This window comes from Ranitomeya variabilis, chromosome 2 (genome assembly GCF_051348905.1).
Source record: "Ranitomeya variabilis isolate aRanVar5 chromosome 2, aRanVar5.hap1, whole genome shotgun sequence".
Taxonomy (NCBI): domain Eukaryota; kingdom Metazoa; phylum Chordata; class Amphibia; order Anura; family Dendrobatidae; genus Ranitomeya; species Ranitomeya variabilis.
Genome location: NC_135233.1, coordinates 446,607,465 through 446,630,613, shown reverse-complemented (window position 1 = coordinate 446,630,613; position 23,149 = coordinate 446,607,465). Strand labels below are relative to the sequence as shown.

At 42.4% G+C, this 23,149-nt stretch overlaps 1 protein-coding gene across 9 annotated transcripts in view; it reads left to right on the top strand.

Moving 5' to 3' along the window:
• Positions 1-23,149, top strand: part of NAV2 (neuron navigator 2) — a 547,719-nt gene that overhangs the window by 445,493 nt on the left and 79,077 nt on the right. For all 9 annotated transcript variants that reach the window (XM_077287190.1, XM_077287189.1, XM_077287183.1 and 6 more), the window contains one exon: positions 22,305-23,149. This exon is cut by the window's right edge and continues 170 nt beyond it. In XM_077287190.1, the coding sequence (XP_077143305.1) occupies positions 22,305-23,149 (845 nt within the window). The remainder of the gene's footprint in view (positions 1-22,304) is intronic.

Below are 23,149 nucleotides of genomic sequence, written 5' to 3'. Positions count from 1 at the left end.
TGCACTCACTATTCTGCTGGAGCAGTCACTGATCCTGTACTGATCCGAGTTACATCCTGTATTATACCCCAGAGCTGCACTCACTATTCTGCTGGTGCAGTCACTGTGTACATATATTACATTACTGATCCTGAGTTACATCCTGTATTATACCCCAGAGCTGCACTCACTATTCTGCTGGTGCCGTCACTGTGTACATACATTACATTACTGATCCTGTACTGATCCCGAGTTACATCCTGTATTATACCCCTGAGCTGCACTCACTATTCTGCTGGTGCCGTCACTGTGTACATACATTACATTAGTGATCCTGAGTTACATCCTGTATTATACCCCAGAACTGCAGTCACTATTCTGCTGGTGCAGTCACTGTGTACATACATTACATTACTGATCCTGAGTTACATCCTGTATAATACTCCAGAGCTGCACTCACTATTCTGCTGGTGCCGTTACTGATCCTGTACTGATCCAAGATACATCCTGTATTATACCCCAGAGCTGCACTCACTATTCTGCTGGTGCAGTCACTGTGTACATATATTACATTCCTGATCCTGAGTTACATCCTGTATTATACCCCAGAGCTGCACTCACTATTCTGCTGGTGCAGTCACTGTGTACATACATTACATTACTGATCCTGTACTGATCCTGAGTTACATCCTGTATTATACTCCAGAGCTGCACTCACTATTCTGCTGGTGCAGTCACTGTGTACATACATTACATTACTGATCCTGAGTTACATCCTGTATTATACTCCAGAGCTGCACTCACTATTCTGCTGGTGCAGTCACTGTGTACATACATTACATTACTGATCCTGTACTGATCCTGAGTTACATCCTGTATTATACTCCAGAGCTGCACTCACTATTCTGCTGGTGCAGTCACTGTGTACATACATTACATTACTGATCCTGTACTGATCTTGAGTTACATCCTGTATTATACCCCAGAGCTGCACTCACTATTCTGCTGGTGCCGTCACTGTGTACATACATTACATTACTGATCCTGAGTTACATCCTGTATTATACTCCAGAGCTGCACTCACTATTCTGCTGGTGCAGTCACTGTGTACATACATTACATTACTGATCCTGAGTTTTATCCTGTATTACACCCCAGAGCTGCAGTCACTATTCTGCTGGTGCAGTCACTGTGTCCATACATTACATTAATGATCCTGTACTGATCCCGAGTTACATCCTGTATTATACTCCACAGCTGCACTCACTATTCTGCTGGTGGAGTCACTGTGTACATATATTACATTACTGATCCTGAGTTACATCCTGTATTATACCCCAGAGCTGCACTCACTATTCTGCTGGTGCAGTCACTGTGTACATACATTACTGATCCTGTACTGATCCTGAGTTACATCCTGTATTATACTCCAGAGCTGCACTCACTATTCTGCTGGTACAGTCACTGTGTACATACATTACATTACTGATCCTGTACTGATCCTGAGTTACATCCTGTATTATACCCCAGAGCTGCACTCACTATTCTGTTGGTGCCGTTACTGATCCTGTACTGATCCGAGTTACATCGTGTATTATACTCCAGAGCTGCACTCACTATTCTGCTGGTACAGTCACTGTGTACATACATTACATTACTGATCCTGTACTGATCCTGAGTTACATCCTGTATTATACTCCAGAGCTGCACTCACTATTTTGCTGGTGCAGTCACTGTGTACATACATTACATTACTGATCCTGTACTGGTCCGAGTTACATCCTGTATTATACTCCAGAGCTGTACTCACTATTCTGCTGATGCAGTCACGGTGAGCATATATTACATTACTGATCCTGAGTTACATCCTGTATAATACTCCAGAGCTGCACTCACTATTCTGCTGGTGCCGTTACTGATCCTGTACTGATCCGAGTTACATCCTGTATTATACCCCAGAGCTGCACTCACTATTCTGCTGGTGCAGTGACTGTGTACATACATTACATTACTGATCCTGTACTGATCCTGAGTTACATCCTGTATTATACTTTAGAGCTGCACTCACTATTCTGCTGGTGCCGTCACTGTGTACATACATTACATTACTGATCCTGTACTGATCCCGAGTTACATCCTGTATTATACTTTAGAGCTGCACTCACTATTCTGCTGCTGCAGTCACTGTGTACATACATTACTGATACTGAGTTACATCCTGTATTATACCCCAGAGCTGCACTCACTATTCTGCTGGTGCAGTCACTGTGTACATACATTACATTACTGATCCTGAGTTACATCCTGTATTATACCCCAGAGCTGCACTCACTATTCTGCTGGTGTCGTCACTGTGTACATACATTACATTACTGATCCTGAGTTACATCCTGTATTATACTCCACAGCTGCACTCACTATTCTGCTTGGTGGAGTCACTGTGTACATATATTACATTACTGATCCAGTACTGATTCTGAGTTACATCCTGTATTATACCCCAGAGCTGCACTCACTATTCTGCTGGTGCCGTTACTGATCCTGTACTGATCCGAGTTACATCCTGTATTATACCCCAGAACTGCAGTCACTTTTCTGCTGGTGCAGTCACTGTGTACATACATTACATTACTGATCCTGAGTTACATCCTGTATTATACCCCAGAGCTGCACTCACTATTCTGCTGGTGCAGTCACTGTGTACATACATTACATTACTGATCCTGAGTTACATCCTGTATGATACTCCAGAGCTGCACTCACTATTCTGCTGGTGCCGTTACTGATCCGAGTTACATCCTTTATTATACCCCAGAGCTGCACTCACTATTCTGCTGGTGCATTCACTGTGTACATACATTACATTACTGATCCTGAGTTACATCCTGTATAATACTCCAGAGCTGCACTCACTATTCTGCTGGTGCAGTCACTGTGTACATGCATTACATTACTGATCCAGTACTGATCCTGAGTTACATCCTGTATTATACTCCAGAGCTGCACTCACTATTCTGCTGGTGCAGTCACTGTGTACATACATTACTGATCCTGAGTTACATCCTGTATTATACTCCAGAGCTGCACTCACTATTCTGCTGGTGCAGTCACTGTGTACATACATTACATTACTGATCCTGTATTGATCCTGAGTTACATCCTGTATTATACTCCAGAGCTGCACTTACTATTCTGCTGGTTCAGTCACTGTGTATCCTATACTGAAACCTCACTGACGGTTTCCAGTAACACCCAGCAGGTTAGCCAATGTCAGTGTTTTGTATAATGCAGATTAATTATGTGGTGATCACCAGACTATTTTGCTTTTTACACTTTTATTTTTGCATGCTCTTTTAAGAGCTGTATCTTTAATACAATGTTCCAGTCCACCTCCACGTATGAGGGCTTGTGGGTTTCTTTTCTGCAGGACGACTTGTAGTTTTGTATGACACCATTTACTTTACTATATAAAGTGCTGGAAACAAGAAACAAAATTCTCCAGTGGATTTTTATAGCGTTCATTATGCAGAACGGTGACTCAATTCTCCAGGTGAGTATAATAAAAGCAGAACCAGATTTGTAACTTTTTATTTTATCTTTGGTTAAGAAAAGAGTTAAGAAATTTGTAAAAATAAAAAAATCAAATTCCAAGACCTGTAACTTTTCTTTTTCAGTATCTATATGAGGATTTGCTTTTTGTGTGGCGAGCTGACATTTTTGTTAGCAATTTGGGATATAACACTATCGGCATGCAGTTACTATACGTGATAATTGACCTTGTTGTGCGATGTGAATATAGAAAATATAGATACAATTTGTTAAATAAGAGCAAAAAGTAATTATAGCAGAATTCTTGCACCATGGAATTAATGGTGCTATATAAATAAATGATAATAATAATTCTTGTGGAGAATCAATTATATATTTGGGTTCCCCAGTGAGAGCGTTTCCCACAATGAGAACCCACCGGTGACTCTACATTCCGGCCGGATGTTACATTTTAACTCACAACCCTGTAAATATTAACCTGTGTTTGGAAGGTCATCGTTCACACACTGCCCTCACGGCCTCCTAATGGGGACACAGTGTCACCAATGGCAACTCGGCACAGTCATAGGCCTTGACAGATGACGGATGATTACATAGGACTGCAGGGACCACTTACTAAGTTTCAGATCCTCAACATTTTCGAGATCTCTGCTTGCTTATATATTCAGCCATCAAGTGCCGGATTACCGATATTTCTGGACTACCAGGTGCTGATCTGGACATCAATTTGTGAATAGATTCAACTAGAGATCTTGTGAATGTCGGCTGTTCGATCCCTGGAATTCGAGGCACGTGGACGTGTTTCCAATTATTAGAGAGTGGATGTCAGAGATAACATTGTAATGTTTATGTAAAGATCAGGGAAATATTCCCGTTGTTTTCCCGAGGGCAGAAGGAAGCGAAAAGTTAGTAGTGAGGAGTCGGAGGAATGTGACTGCGGCTGAGCATGGCGGTCACGAGGAGGCTGCCCTTATGGGTGGATGATGAGTGTCAGCTTTATGTAATGTGCTGTATGCAAAAGTCATGGACCGTCTAGCTGTAAATCCGAGGGGTGAAGCTGCAAAACCCATTACCTTCCTCACCTCTAATAAACTCACCAACAACTTACTGCAAAAATGTAGTGGTTTGCAATTAAAGGGATATTCCCAAAATAACAAGTTCTCCCCTATCTTATTTCTGGGTCCCCAGCTATCCCAAGATCGGGGCTCTGCAGCCCTCTCTTGAACTGAGTGGAGGTTCATATTCTCGGCCTTCGCTCCATTCATTGTCATTGGGAAATAACTGAGTACAGTCCTCCACTTTCTCTTGCACTCCCATAGACAATGAATGGAGCACAGGCTGAGCATGTGAACCTCCACTCATTGTGTATGAGACTGCTGGAAATAGCTGAGTACAGGTCTTGGTTATCTCTGATGGTCCCATAGACAATGAATGGAGCACAGGCTGAGCATGTGAAGCTCCACTGTACTCATTGTGTATGAGACTGCTGGAAATAGCTGAGTACAGTGCTCCGCTTTCTCTTGCACTCCCATAGACAATGAATGGAGCACAGGCTGAGCATGTGAAGCTCCACTGTACTCATTGTGTATGAGACTGCTGGAAATAACTGAGTACAGTCCTCCACTTTCTCTTGCACTCCCATAGACAATGAATGGAGCACAGGCTGAGCATGTGAACCTCCACTCATTGTGTATGAGACTGCTGGAAATAGCTGAGTACAGGTCTTGGTTATCTCTGATGGTCCCATAGACAATGAATGGAGCACAGGCTGAGCATGTGAAGCTCCACTGTACTCATTGTGTATGAGACTGCTGGAAATAGCTGAGTACAGTGCTCCGCTTTCTCTTGCAATCTCATAGACAATGAATGGAGCACAGGCTGAGCATGTGAACCTCCACTGCACTCATTGTGTATGGGACTGCTGGAAATAGCGGAGCACAAGTCTTGTTTACCACTGATAGTTCCATAGACTGTGAATGGAGCAGAAGCCGAGCTTGTGAATCTCCACTCGATTCAGCCCTTATCGCTGTGGGTCCCGACCTATGGATAAGAAATAACTTGATTATTTGGCAATAACCCTTTAAGGCTACCTTCCCGCAATGAGCTTTTGGTGTGTTTTTGAGTCTGTGTATTTTCGCTGCATCAAAAACACATCATCTTACAGTCCCAGCAAAGTGGATGGGATTTCTAGAAATCTGGCTGCTCTGCTTCCTATGTACACAGTGTAAAGTGGCCGGTGGTGCGGATTTCAGATCCGCAGCATGTTCGTTTCACTTGCAGGTACGCTGAGTTTTCTGTGAAGATTTTCCCCATAGACTTGCATTCGATGCAGAAATTCCGCAGGTAAAAGACGCACATTTGTAGTCTGTTTCCGCCTCCGAAACATATGTAATCCGCACCTACTTATGTCAATAAAGTTTTGTCAAAGCCAAATTTTAGGAAGTATCAAAAGCAAAGCAGTTTTATTTAAAGCAGGACACGCCAACAAGAGACAAAAAAAACGCAGCGTCAAAAATGCGATAACAGTGCATGGTAAAAAAAATAATGAAAAACTGCTAGTAATGTATTTTACCTAATAGGTGCAGACATTCTGCAGCTTCAAAAAGTCACCAAAAGCTCGTTATGGAACGAAGCCTGAGTCCTGCAGAGAACCTAAGGCAAATAATGACCGTTCACCCTACGGTCAGCCGGGCCATGCCTGCACCTGACTGACCTCCCTACAGACGGGCATTGAGGACTGATGGCACAAAGTGCTGACACTCCCCTTGACCCCTTTACCCCTTCAACCAAATTCCCGTCCTGTTCCCAACCCTTTGGACGGGCGTGGGATGTGGGGTATAGGCGTAGAATAAAACCATCTGAACCAGTCCCCCATTCCTTATTTACCTTTCCCTGTCTCCATGGTCCTACACCAGCCCTCGGGCCAAAACACTATTTTATTTTTCCTTCCCTTCTTGTCTTGTAAGTAAAAGAGCTCAACTTGTAATGTCCCCATATTCTTTCCCCTGTTCCCTGACTAAGCCCCCCATTCTTTCCCACCTAGACCCCCATCATTTACCATGGGTCACAATGACGCCCACTATGATGGCTCCTCATTTGGACGGTGACCTATGTACAGGAAATTTCCATTATTACACCATTAATAGGACTGGACAGGAGCAATATTATAGTACATCTGATGTATCAGATGTCCACAGGGCGGCTGTCAGAGCATGCTGGGAGTTGTAGTTCTGTCACAGATGGGAAACCGCAGCTCTCGGCGAATCCTCACGATTGGCGCCGGTATATCTGGCGCTGTATCACAGACCTGGGACTTTTATAGTCTGTGCCCCGTCCCCTGACTCGGTGTCATGTTTTATATAGACCCCTTCTTGTTTGAAAGCGGCGGGTGGCGCAGAATTCTTCTCCCATACAAGGCCGCACTCCCAGTGTTTGTTTATAGCACCGCTCGTCTCACATCTTGGAAGATCCCATAAAGCTTCACTTTTCACATATTTGTTGCCATTGTTTAATCTCCAGTATCTTCTTCTGACTTTATACTCGCCTCCTAAGAACAAAGGCCGAGATCTGCTCCTATCGTCCCGCAGTGTGAGCCCTGGCAGGTGGACGCTTTGAAGCAGACCTGTCGGGCTGGCAGTCTGGGGGCATCCTGGTCCCTCCTCATGACATTCATCCATGCTTTGATGTTTCCTTCTATCAGCACGTTATCAGATTTCTGTGCTTCCCATTGTTTGTTTTTTCTAAACTTTGGATAATACTGAGAAATCTACATTTAAATTCTAAAGCAATTTAAGGGGGAACTCCATCCAAAGTTTGTGCTGCTGTACCATGAGCAGCCACACAGACAACAGTGGTGCTGTCTCACACAAGTGAACAGGCCGCCATTGTTATAATCTGGAAGACCCCAATGATTAACGTCACTCGGAGACCACTTCTGGCTAGTATCATGCAATTCCTGCCCCGAGGTTTGCATGGGGCGACCTTTCACTTCTCCTGGCCATGGTCTTGTGGTCTGGCTTTTTCCGATCGTTGGGAGACCCGTCAGTACGATGATCACTAATCTATCAATGGTCACTTATTCAGTAGATGGGTGATCATTTATGAAGGCTGGAATCCCCCTTTAAGTGTTTTCCACGGAGGGGATATTGTTACCCCCTTGAGTGCCCTCTGCCCACATTAAAGGCTGTGATTGACTCCCGTGGTTCCTTTGGCATCAAGTAGATGTTACCATGTCCCGACATAAGGAGCAATTAGTAGGAGGTCTGAGCTGCTATATAAACTCCGATAAGTGTTGTGTCTCAGCGTTATACAAGTAGTGAGGAAAAGTAATTTTCCTTCTGGTCGACGTGTGACTGTACTGATCTGTAGAGGGACGGGTGCCTTAGGCTCGGGTTGCTGGGCTCGGTGCTGCATTAGTTTACAGAACTTTTGGTTCTTTAAAGAGCAAAAATTAGATTTTTCTGTTAATTTCCATTAAATTGATACAGGGGAGCGCTGGTTTTATGTTATGCAGATATGTATTTGGAGAGGAATCCTTGGAAAGAGAAGGAAGAGCGTTGGTGAGACTGAACCCTGAATGGGAATCTTTCCAGAGCTGGGTTGGCGTAGTGTTGGGTGGGTTGGCGTAGTGTTGGGTGGGTTGGCATAGTGTTGGGTGGGTTGGCATAGTGTTTGGTGGGTTGGCATAGTGTTGGGTGGTTGATCCTCTTAGTGTTGGGGTCATTAGATGGTTAATCACCATAGTTTAAGGGTTTATATTCCAGTGTTGATCATCACTGTTGTGTAGATTCTTCGGTTAAAGGTAATCTGACATCACAAAATGACTATTCAAACCAAACACAGGTGCTCGGTGCACCCTTGGTGTGGCCGAAGAGTCCAGTGCATCTTCTCTGCTGCTTTTTTCCACCTATCTCTGTCTTTCTTTATCTCCTGTAAAGCCAGCGCTGTCACTCAAGGAAGAGAGGGCAGGAGATGGATGGAAAGGCCACACCAAGGGTGCACTGAGTGCCTGTGCTTAGTTTGAACAGTCATTCTGAGCTGACAGTCTCCCTTTAGTGATTCCTGTAGACTGGAGAAGCAGAGCACAGGTTGTATTATGCTAGTAAGGAGAAGGACGAGGCAAAGTGTTTGGGTGGTTGATCTGTAGCATAGAGCGAGCACTGTATGGAAGGCAGAATAGGAGAGGTGGGGAGTTTACAGAGCCCTTCATCCATTAGAGTTGGGTATTTAAAGGCTGGATAGTGGATAATGTAAACCGTTGGGGGTCTCTATAGCTGGGTGGTAGGGGAGATCCCAGAATTAGGTTAGAATTATGGAAATAGGAGTAACATGGTGGGGTCTCTGGCTGTACGACCTGTAGCGACATATGGCCGTCATATGAACCAGTTACTGTTGTGGTCTCTGTAGAGTAAGCAGAGTACAGTAATGAGGGTCTTTGATATATTGCCTCAGTGCTGAATCCCACTCTGTGTCATTCTCTGTATTGAAATCCAAACTGAAGAAAAGGACAGCGCCACACCGGATAGTGAAAAGCAGCTCACATATTTATTCTGCCTCCTGCGGCAACGTTTCGGTCCGAAGACCTTTGTCAAGCTTGACAAAGGTCTTCGGACCGAAACGTTGCCGCAGGAGGCAGAATAAATATGTGAGCTGCTTTTCACTATCCGGTGTGGCGCTGTCCTTTTCTTCAGTTTGGATTTGGATGTTCTATCTGGGATGGACCCCCTAGTGAGGACGTGCGCCCTGATGTCCATAGAGACTATATAATTATAGGGTGCGGCTTTACTTTTTTCTTTGAAACGTATTCTCTGTATTGAGGCTGGGGGTCTTTGCAGAGTTTGGGCAAGGGCCAGATTACAGGGGTGAGGGTCTCTATAGTGGGGTCTACATAGTTTGGGCAGAGTAGAGTGTCTCTTAAGTGACGTTATTGGGACGGTAGTCTCTAGAGAGTTACATGAAGATAAAAAGTACAGGGGTGAGGGTTTTTTTATAGTGGGGTCTACAAAGTTGGGAGAAAGCAGAATCTCTCTGTAAAGCTGTATGATGGGGGTTGTGGTCTCTGGAGCGTTAGTCAGGGGTGAGGGTCTCCTTGTGATGGGTCTGTAGAGCAGTGAGCGGAGGGGTGGGGATCTGCAGAGGGTGGAGAGACTGAGCTTTCACCTCTGAAAGTTCCACTTTCCCTGGGAGAAGATGTAGCAGAGGTGGTGCAGTCAGCGTGAGGTGCAGAGGACGCACACAACACCACGCAGACTGGTGGCGTCACAGGTAACTCTCACTGCTATTTTTGGGCTGTTTTCTACTTTGTCGCCATTAGGGTTAAATTTCTCAGAACGCAAAGGAGTCTTGTGCTGCGGGTCATTCACCTGTGTTACCGTGTGCTTCATTAACCCTTACCAGACTGGAGCAATTATGTGTATATCCCATTAGTGGATGCATTAGAAAAATAACATACAATGGAAAAAGTTATTTAATTTTTTTGGCAAATTTTCTTCAATACAACTACCTCCCAATACGATATCAAAGCAGATAGTAATAGCACTCACCCCTGGACGAAGCTTTCCTAGCGAAACGCGCGTTGGGTGTGGTCGGGTCCCTGGCTGGTGGCATCTATTAGGTAAATAAGTTCCTCCTGGTATGTACTAATGTATGTATGATATACTTTCCGATATGCTGACTGATGCTTTTTACATACTTCTTATAATATATAGTATACCACTTGGTATTACCTCACATTTGTGAATATTTATTAATTTATTGTCTGATTGCACTGTTGCACTTTTTCAGTCACCATATCGGTAGTTATATTTTGGAACTGGTTGAGTGCTATTACTATCTGCTTTGATATCGTATTGGGAGGTAGTTGTTCTATGTTAGCCACTTATTTTCCAGCCATCCCTTCCAGTTGTGTCTGTTCTCTGTGGTGTCTCATTTTTTATGTATTCGGTTTTACCTGTTCTTTAACCCCTTCCCGACATGTGACGGTATAGTACGTCACATGTCGGGACCCCCGCTTTGATGTGCGCTCCGGCGGTGAGCGCACATCAAAGCCGGGACATGTCAGCTGTTTTGAACAGCTGACATGTGCCCGCAATAGGCGCGAGCAGAATCGCGATCTGCGCGCGCCTATTAACTAGTTAAATGCCGCCGTCAAACGCAGACAGCGGCATTTAACTACCGCATCCGGCCGTGCGGCCGGATATGAGCGCATCGCCGACCCCCGTCACATGATCGGGGGTCGGCGATGCTCCTCCATTGTAACCATAGAGGTCCTTGAGACCTCTATGGTTACTGATTGCCGGTGGCTGTGAGCGCCCCCCTGTGGTCGGCGCTCACAGCACACCTGCAAATCTGCTGTGTAGCAGCGATCTTATGATCACTGCTGCATAGCAGAGCCGATCGGGCTGTGCCTGCTTCTAGCCTCCCAAGGAGGCTATAGAAGCATGGCAAAAGTAAAAAAAAAAAGTTTTTAAAAATGTGAAAAAAATAAAAAAAAAGTTTAAATCACCCCCCCTTTCGCCCCAATCAAAATAAATCAATTAAAAAAAAACCCAACCTACACATATTTGGTATCGCCGCGTTCAGAATAGCCCGATCTATCAATAAAAAAAAAGCATTAACCTGATCGCTAAATGGCGTAATGAGAAAAAAATTCGAAACGCCAGATTTACGTTTTTTTGGTCGCCACGACATTGCATTAAAATGCAATAACGGGCGATCAAAAGAACGTATCTGCACCAAAATGCTATCATTAAAAACGCCAGCTCGGCACACAAAAAATAAGCCCTCACCTGACCCCAGATCACGAAAAATGGAGACGCTACGAGTATCGGAAAATGGCGCAATTTTGTTTTGTTTTTTGCAAAGTTTGGAATTTTTTTTCACCACTTAGGTGAAAAATAACCAAGTCATGTTAGGTGTCTATGAACTCGTAGTGACCTGGAGAATCATAATGGCAGGTCAGTTTTAGCATTTAGTGAACCTAGCAAAATAGGCAAGCAAAAAACAAGTGTGGGATTGCACTTTTTTTTGCAATTTCACTGCACTTGGAATTTTTTTCCCGTTTTCTAGTACACGACATGCTAAAACCAATGATGTCGTTCAAAAGTACAACTCGTCCCGCAAAAAATAAGCCCTCACATGGCCAAATTGACGGAAAAATAAAAAAGTTATGGCTCTGGGAAGGAGGGGAGCGAAAAACGAAAATGGAAAAACGGAAAAAGCTCCGGGGGTGAAGGGGTTAATAAAGTTGACATTACATTATTAGTACAGTCTAGCATCCCTTTTTGGTGTGTATGATTAATATTGCTTAGACGTAATTAAATTCGCTATTTATAGGTGTTTATTAAATTTTCTTCAATGTAAAAGTATAACTCGGCGATATGGTGAGAGGTCTTGGAGGCTCAGACTCATGTAAAAAAAAAAAAGCAATATCCTTGTGAATTGATATTCCACCTGTACCTTATGCAAGCAAATTTAGGGATTTTGTTTTGGCTGTTTATATATGAGAAAAGTTAGAACTGGAAATTTGTTATTAAGGGGGAATTCTGTTACTTTTGCCACATTTCTTGGATTTAAGTTGCACTTATTGCAGATTGTAAAAGATACTAAGGCCCCCATTCATCATTGTTGTTTCTCCAGTTTCCTGGAGTAATTTTCTCTATAGTTTTTGCACCTTATTCTGTATAAACTTCATGCCAGTTTTTTTTCTGGACAACTTTGCTTATCCAGATGTTTTCAAAAGATTATTGAGATGAAACTTTTTAAAATGATACTTTGGGGGGGTATCACTCCAGTCCCTGGTTTTGTTTTGTTTTTTTGACGCAATTGAAGACTATTGTGTGACCTGAGAAAAGTTGCAAAAAATTACAACCAAAGATAAAAACAAAGCATTTTTTTTTATAAGTGACACAAACGATGAGTCAGGCCCTTAATTAATATACAGTATAAAGGATCTGTGTTATATCATTTGAGGCAGATAGGGGGCGCTATGTGGGACATGCACACTCAAAAAAAGAAAAAATTCTCAATATAAAACTTCGATCGGGCCGGTATTTTTTTGTATACATTATTTTATCTTATTGGATGTTATGAAAGTTGTAACCAGATTATTATTATTATGATTATTCTTTCTAATGTTTTTCTTTTCTTGGCCCTCATGCGTTAGTGTGATATCACTACAGTAGTAATGTGATGTCATTGAGGCCGGGTTAGGACTTGAAGGCAGGCAGAGGAGATAGATGCAGCTGATTATAGCTTAAAGGGGCCGTTACTGGTGACATTTTCTGAGATTGGTCACCAGGGGGCGCTTCTACGCTAATTGTCTTTACATAGACCAGAATTTGCAGTGTTCAATAGCTTCCCCTAGTAAGCACAATTAAAGGGACGCTGTCACCTGTACACATGGAGTCACACATATATACCATCCTCCACATCAGGGGCAGGGTGGATAAAAATCAATGTTTTTTAAAAAAAATCAAAAAAATCGGATTTTTTTGATTTAAATCGGATTTTTTTGATTTAAATCGGATTTTTTTCAATAAACTGCTTTTTGAGGAAAATATTTTACCATCCAAAGGTTCTTCCATCATGAGATAAAGCTGAGTTGTTTAACTCAGTAGAATAAAGGCTGTATATGTGTAACATTCACAATGCCATGCTCTTCCAGAGGTTTCTGTAGGATTAGTGGGCAGTTTCTCTCCTATATTATCACAGACGCTCGCTTTACTTACGCAGTTCTCAAAACTGAATTTGACTCCGCAGAGGTCCCAGCCTCTTCTTCATGGCAAAAATGTTACAACATGAACAGAGTTGAGAAAAAGACCTTAATCCTATTGTTCTACAAACCTATGAATACAGAATCAACCCCTTCAGTGCCAAGTCCAAGAAGTTAGACAATATGTTTCTGATTGTTTGGAGTGGAATAGATCTGCACAACACAAGAAGAATGTGAATCTAAGTGTTTTGAGGAGGAAGGGCAAGCAGACAAAAAAAATGAAAGTGAAACTTTGAGCACAATACTGCAGCATAGCCACAGACAGACAAGTCTGGATCTGTTTGTGTGTACGATCTGAGGTTTATTACATTCTTTCCTTATAATGGCAGCAGGCCGTAAAAGAGACCCAGTTTGGGAATATTTTAATGAAGCTCCTTCGCCTATCGGTAAGGCAGGCATGCGTGCAAAATGCAAACGATGCAACAAAGAGATGCAAGGCCTGGTGGCGTGAATGAGGCAACATCATGAGAAGTGCGGTGATGAAGATGACCAAAGAAACACTTCACTATCAACATCTTCATTTCCCTTCTGGTTGCAGTTTTCATAATGTGATTTCAAACGGCAAACAAGTCCTTGGATATCCTTTTGACAGTATTTGCACTTTGCTCTTGCACCTTTCTTTCCAAGATCTGCTGCTGGCATCTCAACAAAATGAACCCAAATAGGGTCTCTCTTACGACCTGCCATGGCTCACACAGATCACTTATGAAGTTTGATTGTTACTACAGCCAAGTACTGCTGACTATCCAACAAGTTTGGGCATGTCAACTGAATGGAAAAAGAAACTAAACCAAAAGTGAAACCAAGCTAGAAGTGTGGAATTAAAGGGGCAGTATGAACAAAATGTGGAGGCTATTAATAGTTTATACAATTAAGACATGCTGCTTTTAAACACCTACCTATTGCCATATAGTAAAACAAAAAAGATTTTTACTTACTTTGGGGTCCCCCCCTCACCCTGGCGTTAGATCGTTGCCCCTAGTTTCGTCCGTGTAACTATGGGCGCACATGCGCACTGCTCTCACTTCTCATTTTAATCGTGATTTATATTAAAAAAAACCTTTTGATTTAAATCAGTGATTTAAATCATGATTAAAATCATGATTTAAATCGATCCGATTTAAATAGAAAAAAATCTTTTGATTTAAATCGTGATTTAAATCATGATTTAAATCGGCGTGATTTAAATCAATCCACCCTGATCAGGGGTATTTGACTCTACACTCCAGTACAACTCACTACAAGTCCTAGCATGCCCTAATGGTTCTGATTTTTAAAATGTTTTCTATCAAATCGGTAGGAATCATTACAAAGCTTTTTTTTTTGTTTGTTTTTTTTGCCTATATTAGGAAATTTCATACCAGCTTCAGAGCTGAAATATCCCAACACTCCCTGCTTGTTCGGGGTGCACAGATTTTGATTTGGTATCATTTTTACATCAGGATCCATAAACAAAACTGCTCAACTAAGTGGGGAATCTGGCAAGAAGCTTGCTGTTTCCAGGAACAATCAGCAGAAATGTGAATGCTGCTCTGGAGTATAATACAGGCTGTAGCTCTGGATCAAATGAGTCCTGACAGGCGGTTGTCTTTGAGGAACGGCAAAAGCCTCTTTCTAAGGGTATGTGCACACGTTCAGTAATTAGCAGCACTTTGGACGCAGCACATGTCACACATCACAATGCAGGTGAATCCGCATGTGATCATTGAACCGTGCGGATTAACCGCGTCCAATACATTGTACGGTTGAAATTTATCTTGCGGAGACTCGCCTCTCCGCAACATAAATTGACATGCTGCGGTCCGGAAAGATGTGCCGCATGTCCATCTCCGCAGGTGAGCCGCTGGCATATGTGGATGTATAGTGGACATGGGATTTCTTGAAATCCCATCCACTATGCTGCACTATACGCAAGTATGCAGCATCCAACCAACAGAGTTTACTTATCGTGTCCACATACTCTAAGACAACCCTGTGCTGTCCCCAGGAATTACCAGTAAGACAGACTGATGGATGCACAGTAGCCGCGGGTGACAGTCTGTAATACCAGCTGAAAGCGAAGGATATGAGCAGCTTCTGCTTCATAAGCTATGGTAAATTTACACCAGCTGTGGATACACAGACACCCCCTCTCCTAAATCCCTGGATGAAATGGAAGTAATTGTACATGAGAATCGTCTGCGAAGCACAAGCCCCGACCCTCTGATCCTAATCTCTAGACAGCGTTAGAACTGATGGACGACATTGCACTGGTTACTCCTTATGGACGACATTGCACTGGTTACCCCTCCACAATTGATATTTAATCATTTTTTTACGTTTCCGCTCCCCCTTCTAATCTTCATGTCCGCTTCCTGGGGTTGGTGTTAGGTCTTTATAACTTTGCTCCTGCCCTTATGTAGCTTCATCCTTTGAGGGTTTTATACCTTAAGCAAACTGTTCAGAGCTGGGACCAGGCCAGGGACGGCTCAGGCGATATTAAGCAGCTCATCCAAGATAAAAGTTTACTATGAAATCCTAAACGAGGAGTAAATCACCTCTCCCGGGGCTTTCATCTCTGGTCGCCATCTGCCTCCAGTCCTGTCTGATATTTTCTGCAAAGCCTCGTGTGTACTCACATGTCTGTGTGTCGTATATGTCTCCAGTGAAACCTGATCATTCAGAAAAGCTTGATAATCGGGCACAGTGTGTGACACACAGCAGATCCCATTGATTACACAGGTCAACAAAAAAATTTTTTTTTCTGGTGTCCAAAATATTTTAATGAATTTGGGGTATTTTTGGGGTGCTGATTCTGAATATGTCATCAGTTTTGCCAGATTGGCTCAAGTTTTTGAGATTTTTGGTATCTTATTTATAGCACTTGTTGGTAAATGCGACGCATCATCTCATTAATTTCTTTGGATTAGTACTTGAACTGAGCAGTTCTCAATATAGTTTTGTGTTAATTAGTGTTCTAAAAGTTTGTTCATAGCTTGATTTTTGCACTAACTTTATGTTGTTGTCGGTTTTCCAGTGAAAAGCATGAACTCATCAAGAAGAAGTTGTCTTAACGATCCAGACTCATTCTGTTACATTTGTGGTGAATACACACTGCCAAAACATAGAAGAAACATAACAGACTTCGTAAAAAAAGTGTATTTTGCCTATTTTGGGGTTATGCTTGGGGACCAAGACAAGTTTTGGGCACCACACATAGTGTGCAAAGCATGTATCGAATTATTACGAAAATGGAGCAAAGGACAAAGAAAAAGCTTCAAATTTGCTGTTCCAATGGTGTGGAGACAGCCAAAAAATCATCATGATGACTGTTATTTCTGTGCAGTGCAAGTGCAAGGATTCAATAAGCATAAGAAACGAAAATGGGAGTAACATGGAATCTGCAAGAAGGCCTGTCCCTCATTGTGAAGATGTGCCTGTACCTGTGTTTACCATAAATAACAGTCATCATGATGATTTTTTGGCTCTCTCCACACCATTGGAACACCAAATTTGAAGCTTTTTCTTTGTCCTTTGCTCCATTTTCGTAATAATGCGATACATGCTTTGCACACTATGTGTGGTGCCCAAAACTTGTCTTGGTCCCCAAGCATAACCCCAAAATAGGCAAAATACACTTTTTTTACGAAGTCTGTTATGTTTCTTCTATGTTTTGGCAGCGTGTATTCACCACAAATGTAACAGAATGAGTCTGGATCGTTAAGACAACTTCTTCTTGATGAGTTCATGCTTTTCACTGGAAAACAGACAACAACATAAAGTTAGTGCAAAAATCAAGCTATGAACAAACTTTTAGAACACTAATTAACACAAAACTATATTGAGAACTGCTCAGTTCAAGTACTAATCCAAAGAAATTAATGAGATGATGTGTCGCATTTACCAACAAGTGCTATAAATAAGATACCAAAAATCTCAAAAACTTGAGCCAATCTGGCAAAACTGATGACATATTCAGAATCAGCACCCCAAAAATACCCTAAATTCGATGAAATATCTTTGGCACCAAAAATGCTGTTGACCAGTGTTATGGGTAAAAGGGATGATGTTGCTTTGTAAAAGTAAATATTCTGATGTGAGCGGTTGACGTCGGCTACTGATTACTTTAATTCAATTGGATTTTCTGATTTTACAGCAAAATAAATTCTGCAACTTCCTAATAAACTCTGTGGGGATTTTGTTCTTTGTCTGATTCTTTTCTGTGTCCTTTGTGAGAGATCTTCAATTTATGTGGATTCTTTACGTGTTTGGAGTCTTCTTGGGTGGATTACTGCTCCTTGGATCTTATATTATGAACCATGTGTGCATTTGGGACTAATTGACTCTATGCCTGGTGCCGCAGATTCTGGACTTTGTGCTGCCGAGTCTGTATTTTGTGCTGATTATTCTATGATATGCTCCTTGTGTGATTTCTGTACTTTTTGTGGATTGCTATATGTATTGCCCTGTGTTCATTTGGAACGGTTTTGCCTTGCTCTGGGAATTCTATATTTTTAGATCTTGTTCTGTGGATTCTATACTGTGCTCTTGGTGTTTTATTTATTTTGTGTGGATTTTGTACTTTTTTTTTATTTCTGTAATTAGATTACTGCACTTTGAATTCTGGATTCAAGGCTCTAAATGCAAAGGACAGAAATCCCAAAATGTAGCAAAATCGCAAAGTACAAAATCCACAAAGAAACACACGGCACAAAATATAAAAAGACAAAATCGGCAGCACAAATTCCAGAATGTGAAACTCAAAGCAGAGAATCCAAAACAGTCCTGAATGCACACATAGTCCTGAATCCAGGATACAAAGTGCAGTAATCCAGTTAGAGAAATAGTAAATACAATCAAAAAGTACAAAAACTACACACAAAGAACACAACAGAAAATCTAAAAATACAGAATTTGAGCTTGAAGCAAAGAATCTAAAACAGTCCTGAATCAGGATACATTCAGGACTATTTTACATCCTCTGCCTTGAGCTGCAGATTATTCAATTTGTATTCTGTGTTGTGTCCTTTTGTGGATTGTGTCCTTTTGTGGATTGTGTCCTTTTGTGGATTGTGTCCTTTTGTGGATTGTGTTCTTTTGTGGATTGTGTCCTTTTGTGGATTGTGTTTTTCTGTGGATTGTGTTTTTCTGTGGATTGTGTTCTTTTGTGGACTGTGTTCTTTTGTGGACTGTGTTCTTTTGTGGACTGTGTTCTTTTGTGGATAGTGTTCTTTTGTGGATAGTGTTCTTTTGTGGATAGTGTTCTTTTGTGGATAGTGTTCTTTTGTGGATAGTGTTCTTTTGTGGATAGTGTTCTTTTGTGGATAGTGTTCTTTTGTGGATAGTGTTCTTTTGTGGATAGTGTTCTTTTGTGGATAGTGTTCTTTTGTGAATTGTGTTCTTTTGTGGATTGTGTCCTTTTGTGGATTGTGTCCTTTTGAGGATTGTGTCCTTTTGTGGATTGTGTCCTTTTGTGGATTGTGTCCTTTTGTGGATTGTGTCCTTTTGTGGATTGTGTCCTTTTGTGGATTGTGTTTTTCTGTGGATTGTGTTTTTCTGTGAATTGTGTTTTTCTGTGGATTGTGTCCTTTTGTAGATTGTGTCCTTTTGTAGATTCTGTCCTTTTGTGGATTCTGTCCTTTTGTGGATTCTGTCCTTTTGTGGATTGTGTCCTTTTGTGGATTTTGTACTTTTGTAGTTTATGTACTTTTGTGGTTTCTATACTTTATTATATCTTGGATTTTGCACTTTGTGTGCATTCAGGACTGTTTTGAATCCTCAGAATGTAGCATTTGTGCTGCCGATTCTGTATTTTTATATTTTGTGCTGTGGATTCTGTGTTTGTGTTCTTTGTGTGTATTTTATGATTTCTGTACTTTGTTTCTTTGACTCAGAACGCTGTGTGGATTCAGTACTGTTTTGGATTCTGGGTCTTTGTCTACAGATACTAAGAGAGAAGGCAATGACAAGTAAAACAGATGTAGCCCAGTTCCTTTTTTTTTTGCGCTGCATCTGTTAAGGTGATACCATCGCTTGTCGTAAAGGTTTTACACAGTGTACAGCCTCTTAAATCACTATCACCACCTTCATTTCCTGGCTTGGTGAAATGCAGGGAATGAAAAGCTTCACGTTCTCACTTAATTTCTGCGTAGAAGAGGGAGCAGAGGGGATTGTGAGCGCAGACAGGACGGTCGTCTAATGGTCAGAATATTACTGCGGGGGAAACGAGACAAGTCTGGGCGTCATCAGCGTATTTAGGATTTTATATACCCATCGAGCATGGACAAGGGACCATGTAGCACCGTACAGACTCCATACACGTGATGTCTGCTGCACGCTGGCAGTACACATTAATAGAAGTAGGTTGAACGGATGATCACTATGCCATACACATTTGGCTGGTGTATGGTCGACTTAAAGGGGTTTTCCAGGACTTAGATCCTGATGACCTGTCAATAACAGATTATTGGGGGTTTGACATTTGGCACCTTCACCTGTTAGCAGGTCCTGCAGCGGACAGGAGTAAACGGTTTTGGAAGCAAGGACATTACAGCCCTGTACCCTTCGCACTGGCTGTACTTGTGTACCAGGGCTCACCTATTGAAGTGAATGGGAGCTGAGCTGCACTACCAGAGAAGTATATAGTCCACAACACAAATTGCCAACAAATTGCTTTCTTGTTTGAAACAGTTGTGCTGTGTTTTTTTTCTCTGTGACAAATCACACAGTTTGTGCTTTTTTTTTTTTTGTTTATTGTGATTTAGGGGTTTTTTTTTTTGTTTTGTTTACATCAATGTGGATTTTCCAGATACTATAAACAAATTAATGAAATGCAACTTACAAAAAAAAAAAAAAAAGAAGTTACAAAATTCCATAGTGATTTTCTGTTATTTTATTTTAGGCCATTTTTGTAACATTTTATGAAATGAGTGACGTTTCTTCTGAAAGGTCGCAAAACCAGCTAAAGACAAAAAAACAAAACTTGGGGCTTCGTGCAAAATTCACAAATCACGTGAGCCATTGGTGAAAAAAAATGTCAGTAAAAAGCAGGAGTTCAAAAAATAAAAGAAAGCATGAATGATGAATGTGGCTCGTGTGTGGGATTGACAGAATTGTTGCAGAGTTGCACAAGGCCGGTGATACACGGACCGTGCTTGGATCTTAATACTTGGGCCGATTTCTGGGCGTCCTGCTGTGAGCTGCCTATTTGAAGCAGTTCAGCACCGGACACTTTTTTCGTGCCGCGGTGGGTAGTCCGTGTTTACACAGATCTGATGAATTATCTGCTGGCTGTAATGATTACAATTTGTTCGCACTCCATAAAGGATCCTCTGGGAATGTTCTGAAGCCGGATCGCCTGCTTCGGGTAAGTATGCTTGTGTCAACAAACGCGGCTTCACTTCCCTTCCTGTCAAATAGCAGAATTCCCTGTGCTCCTCACATCCAAGTTGTCAGTGCAAAAAGACTTGTAGCCTAAAAAATGTACGTATAAGACTTAAAGGGACTTTCTGACCAAGAACACAACACTGTTACGGTTCAGTAATACATTGCAGATGATTCCGAAACTGCGGCAAAACCACACCGTTTTTCTACAGTTTCAGAATAATTGCTGCTAGAGTTGAGCAAAAAGTTTTGCAGAAACCTGGTCCAGAGCCCTGTGAACCTCCTACTGATTAGTTGACTATAGGGCCGTGACGTTACGTGTGCATCATACCGCAATGATGGCGTCACGCCACGCCTACTACTCAGAAGTAGGAAGGATCGCCGGGGTCAGGTCCGGCAGTCAAAAACTGCCAACTTGGCATCTGGACCAGGTTTCTGAAAATCTTATTCCTCAACTCGAGTTGCTTCAAATAAACCTTCAAAGGGGTTATCACAATTCTTGAGATCGGTGGGGATCTCCGAAACCAGATTCCCAAGCGATTGTATGTTTCGATTGTATGATTGCTCAGTGGATGCCAATAAAATACATGGTTGCACCAAGCCCCCCAAATAACGAGTATGATCTATAGTGCTACGTCTCCCTAATCCAGCATCACCCATTAGACAGGCATACAACATAAAGGAATAAGATGGGGAATTGGGACTTGTGTATCCTTACACCTGAAGTTCACATAATCTTTTATGCTTCTTCAGTAATCCAGAAAATCTGATAAAGATCCCTGGATTAATGGAATTTTACAGCATTATTACTGCAACTCAGGTGGGCTGTAATGTAAGTCATTACCGTTCATGGAGGGGGTCTTCGATCTGGAATGAATGAAGTTGGGCAGGGTCCCTCCACCGGCTCTTAGCAGAGCCGCAGAGCTTTTATCTAACTTTGCGCATTATCAGACACTTGTGGCTTTTCTTTAAAAATGGAAAAATGTCGATAGATGTCGGCCGCTCCCCTGGTCCCGCAGATTGAAGGAAACACTTGGAACATGTCGCTCTCTGCAGGTTTTACTAATAGTTCAATGCTTGTGCGGCGCGCGGTAATCAGAAACAGGAGTCTCCGCACATGGAGCATATTAGAGGAATAGCGGACTCTGCTCACAGGCCCGGGCCGCTCCTCTACCCTTTTGACTTTTACCGTTTTTAGCTATGTCTGTGCCTGGGAAAGTTAGATGTAAGGCATCCATTGATGTTTCCGTGACTATTCAGAAGTCTAGGAAAGCTGTGCAGCCATTCTCACCATATCGGTTGTCATCAAGATTTTCCAAAACCAGATATAGCAAAGACGGAGCGGATCTCTAGGCGGGTAATGACATCTCATTTACTACAGAATTTGAAAGGCAGCGATGTGGAACTTACGGATTTGTAAAGTGCGATGTGAAAAAGTTTGTTCCCTATTATTGCATATAAGTCACAGCAAAGCTGCAGATAAACTTCTGTCCAAAACGTAATATGCAGGAAAACATCCGATAATGGTGGTGGGGGCAGCACCTATGTCAGTGGCTGGACCACTAATGATCATACATTTATTGCTTAATACATGTATTTTAACCTACTGGTGGAAGTAATTTTTCTCTGCTGTTTCTTGCAGAGTCAGCCGAGGGCACCGTGCCGCAGCAGATGGGAATGAATGAGAATGTCCTGTCCTCCAGTAATAACCCTTCAGCCATACCCCAGCCTAACTCTACCAATAAACCATGGAGGAGCAAGTCCCTTAGTGCGAAGCACACCACGTCGTCTTCCATACTATCCGTTAAACAGTCGGTGCCGGATAGTCCTAAACAACCTCAAGAACCTCTGAAGCCTTCCCCCAACAACCAGAAATCCATGCTGGAAAAGCTAAAGTTATTCAATAGTAAAGGGGGCTCCAAAACTCCAGGGTCAGCACTGGAGGAGTCCCGGGACACCAGCTGCGAAAGACTTGACCAACTTTCCAACTTTGAAGGAGAAGAAATGGAAAACAGCGTGAAGAATGCCAACAGCATCAGCCCGTCTTCTCATAGCCCTAAGATAGCACTGAAGGGCATCGCCCAGAGGACGCTCGGCCGGGCGCTGACAAACAAGAAGAGTTCTCCAAAGGGCAGCGAGAAGGACAAGCAAAAGGAGAAGAACAAAGACCTTGCTAAAAGAGCCTCTGTTAGCGAAAAGTCTGAGGCGAAGGAAGAGTCCAAGGAAGAACCGCTCCCTGTATCCACCGACATGCCAAAAAAGACCTCCAAGATCGCCAGCTTCATCCCCAAAGGGGGTAAGAAAGAGGTCTCAGCCCCTGCTCACAGCGGAATACCAAAACCAGGGATGAAAACCCCAGGAAAATCCTCAAGTGCCCCAGTCTCGGCCAAGGAAGGGGACCGAGGGCGCAGCGGAAAGACTGGTTCGGGGCTTTCTCTTCAGAAGACTCAACTCGACAACCGAAATTCCAGCTCCACGTCCAGTTTG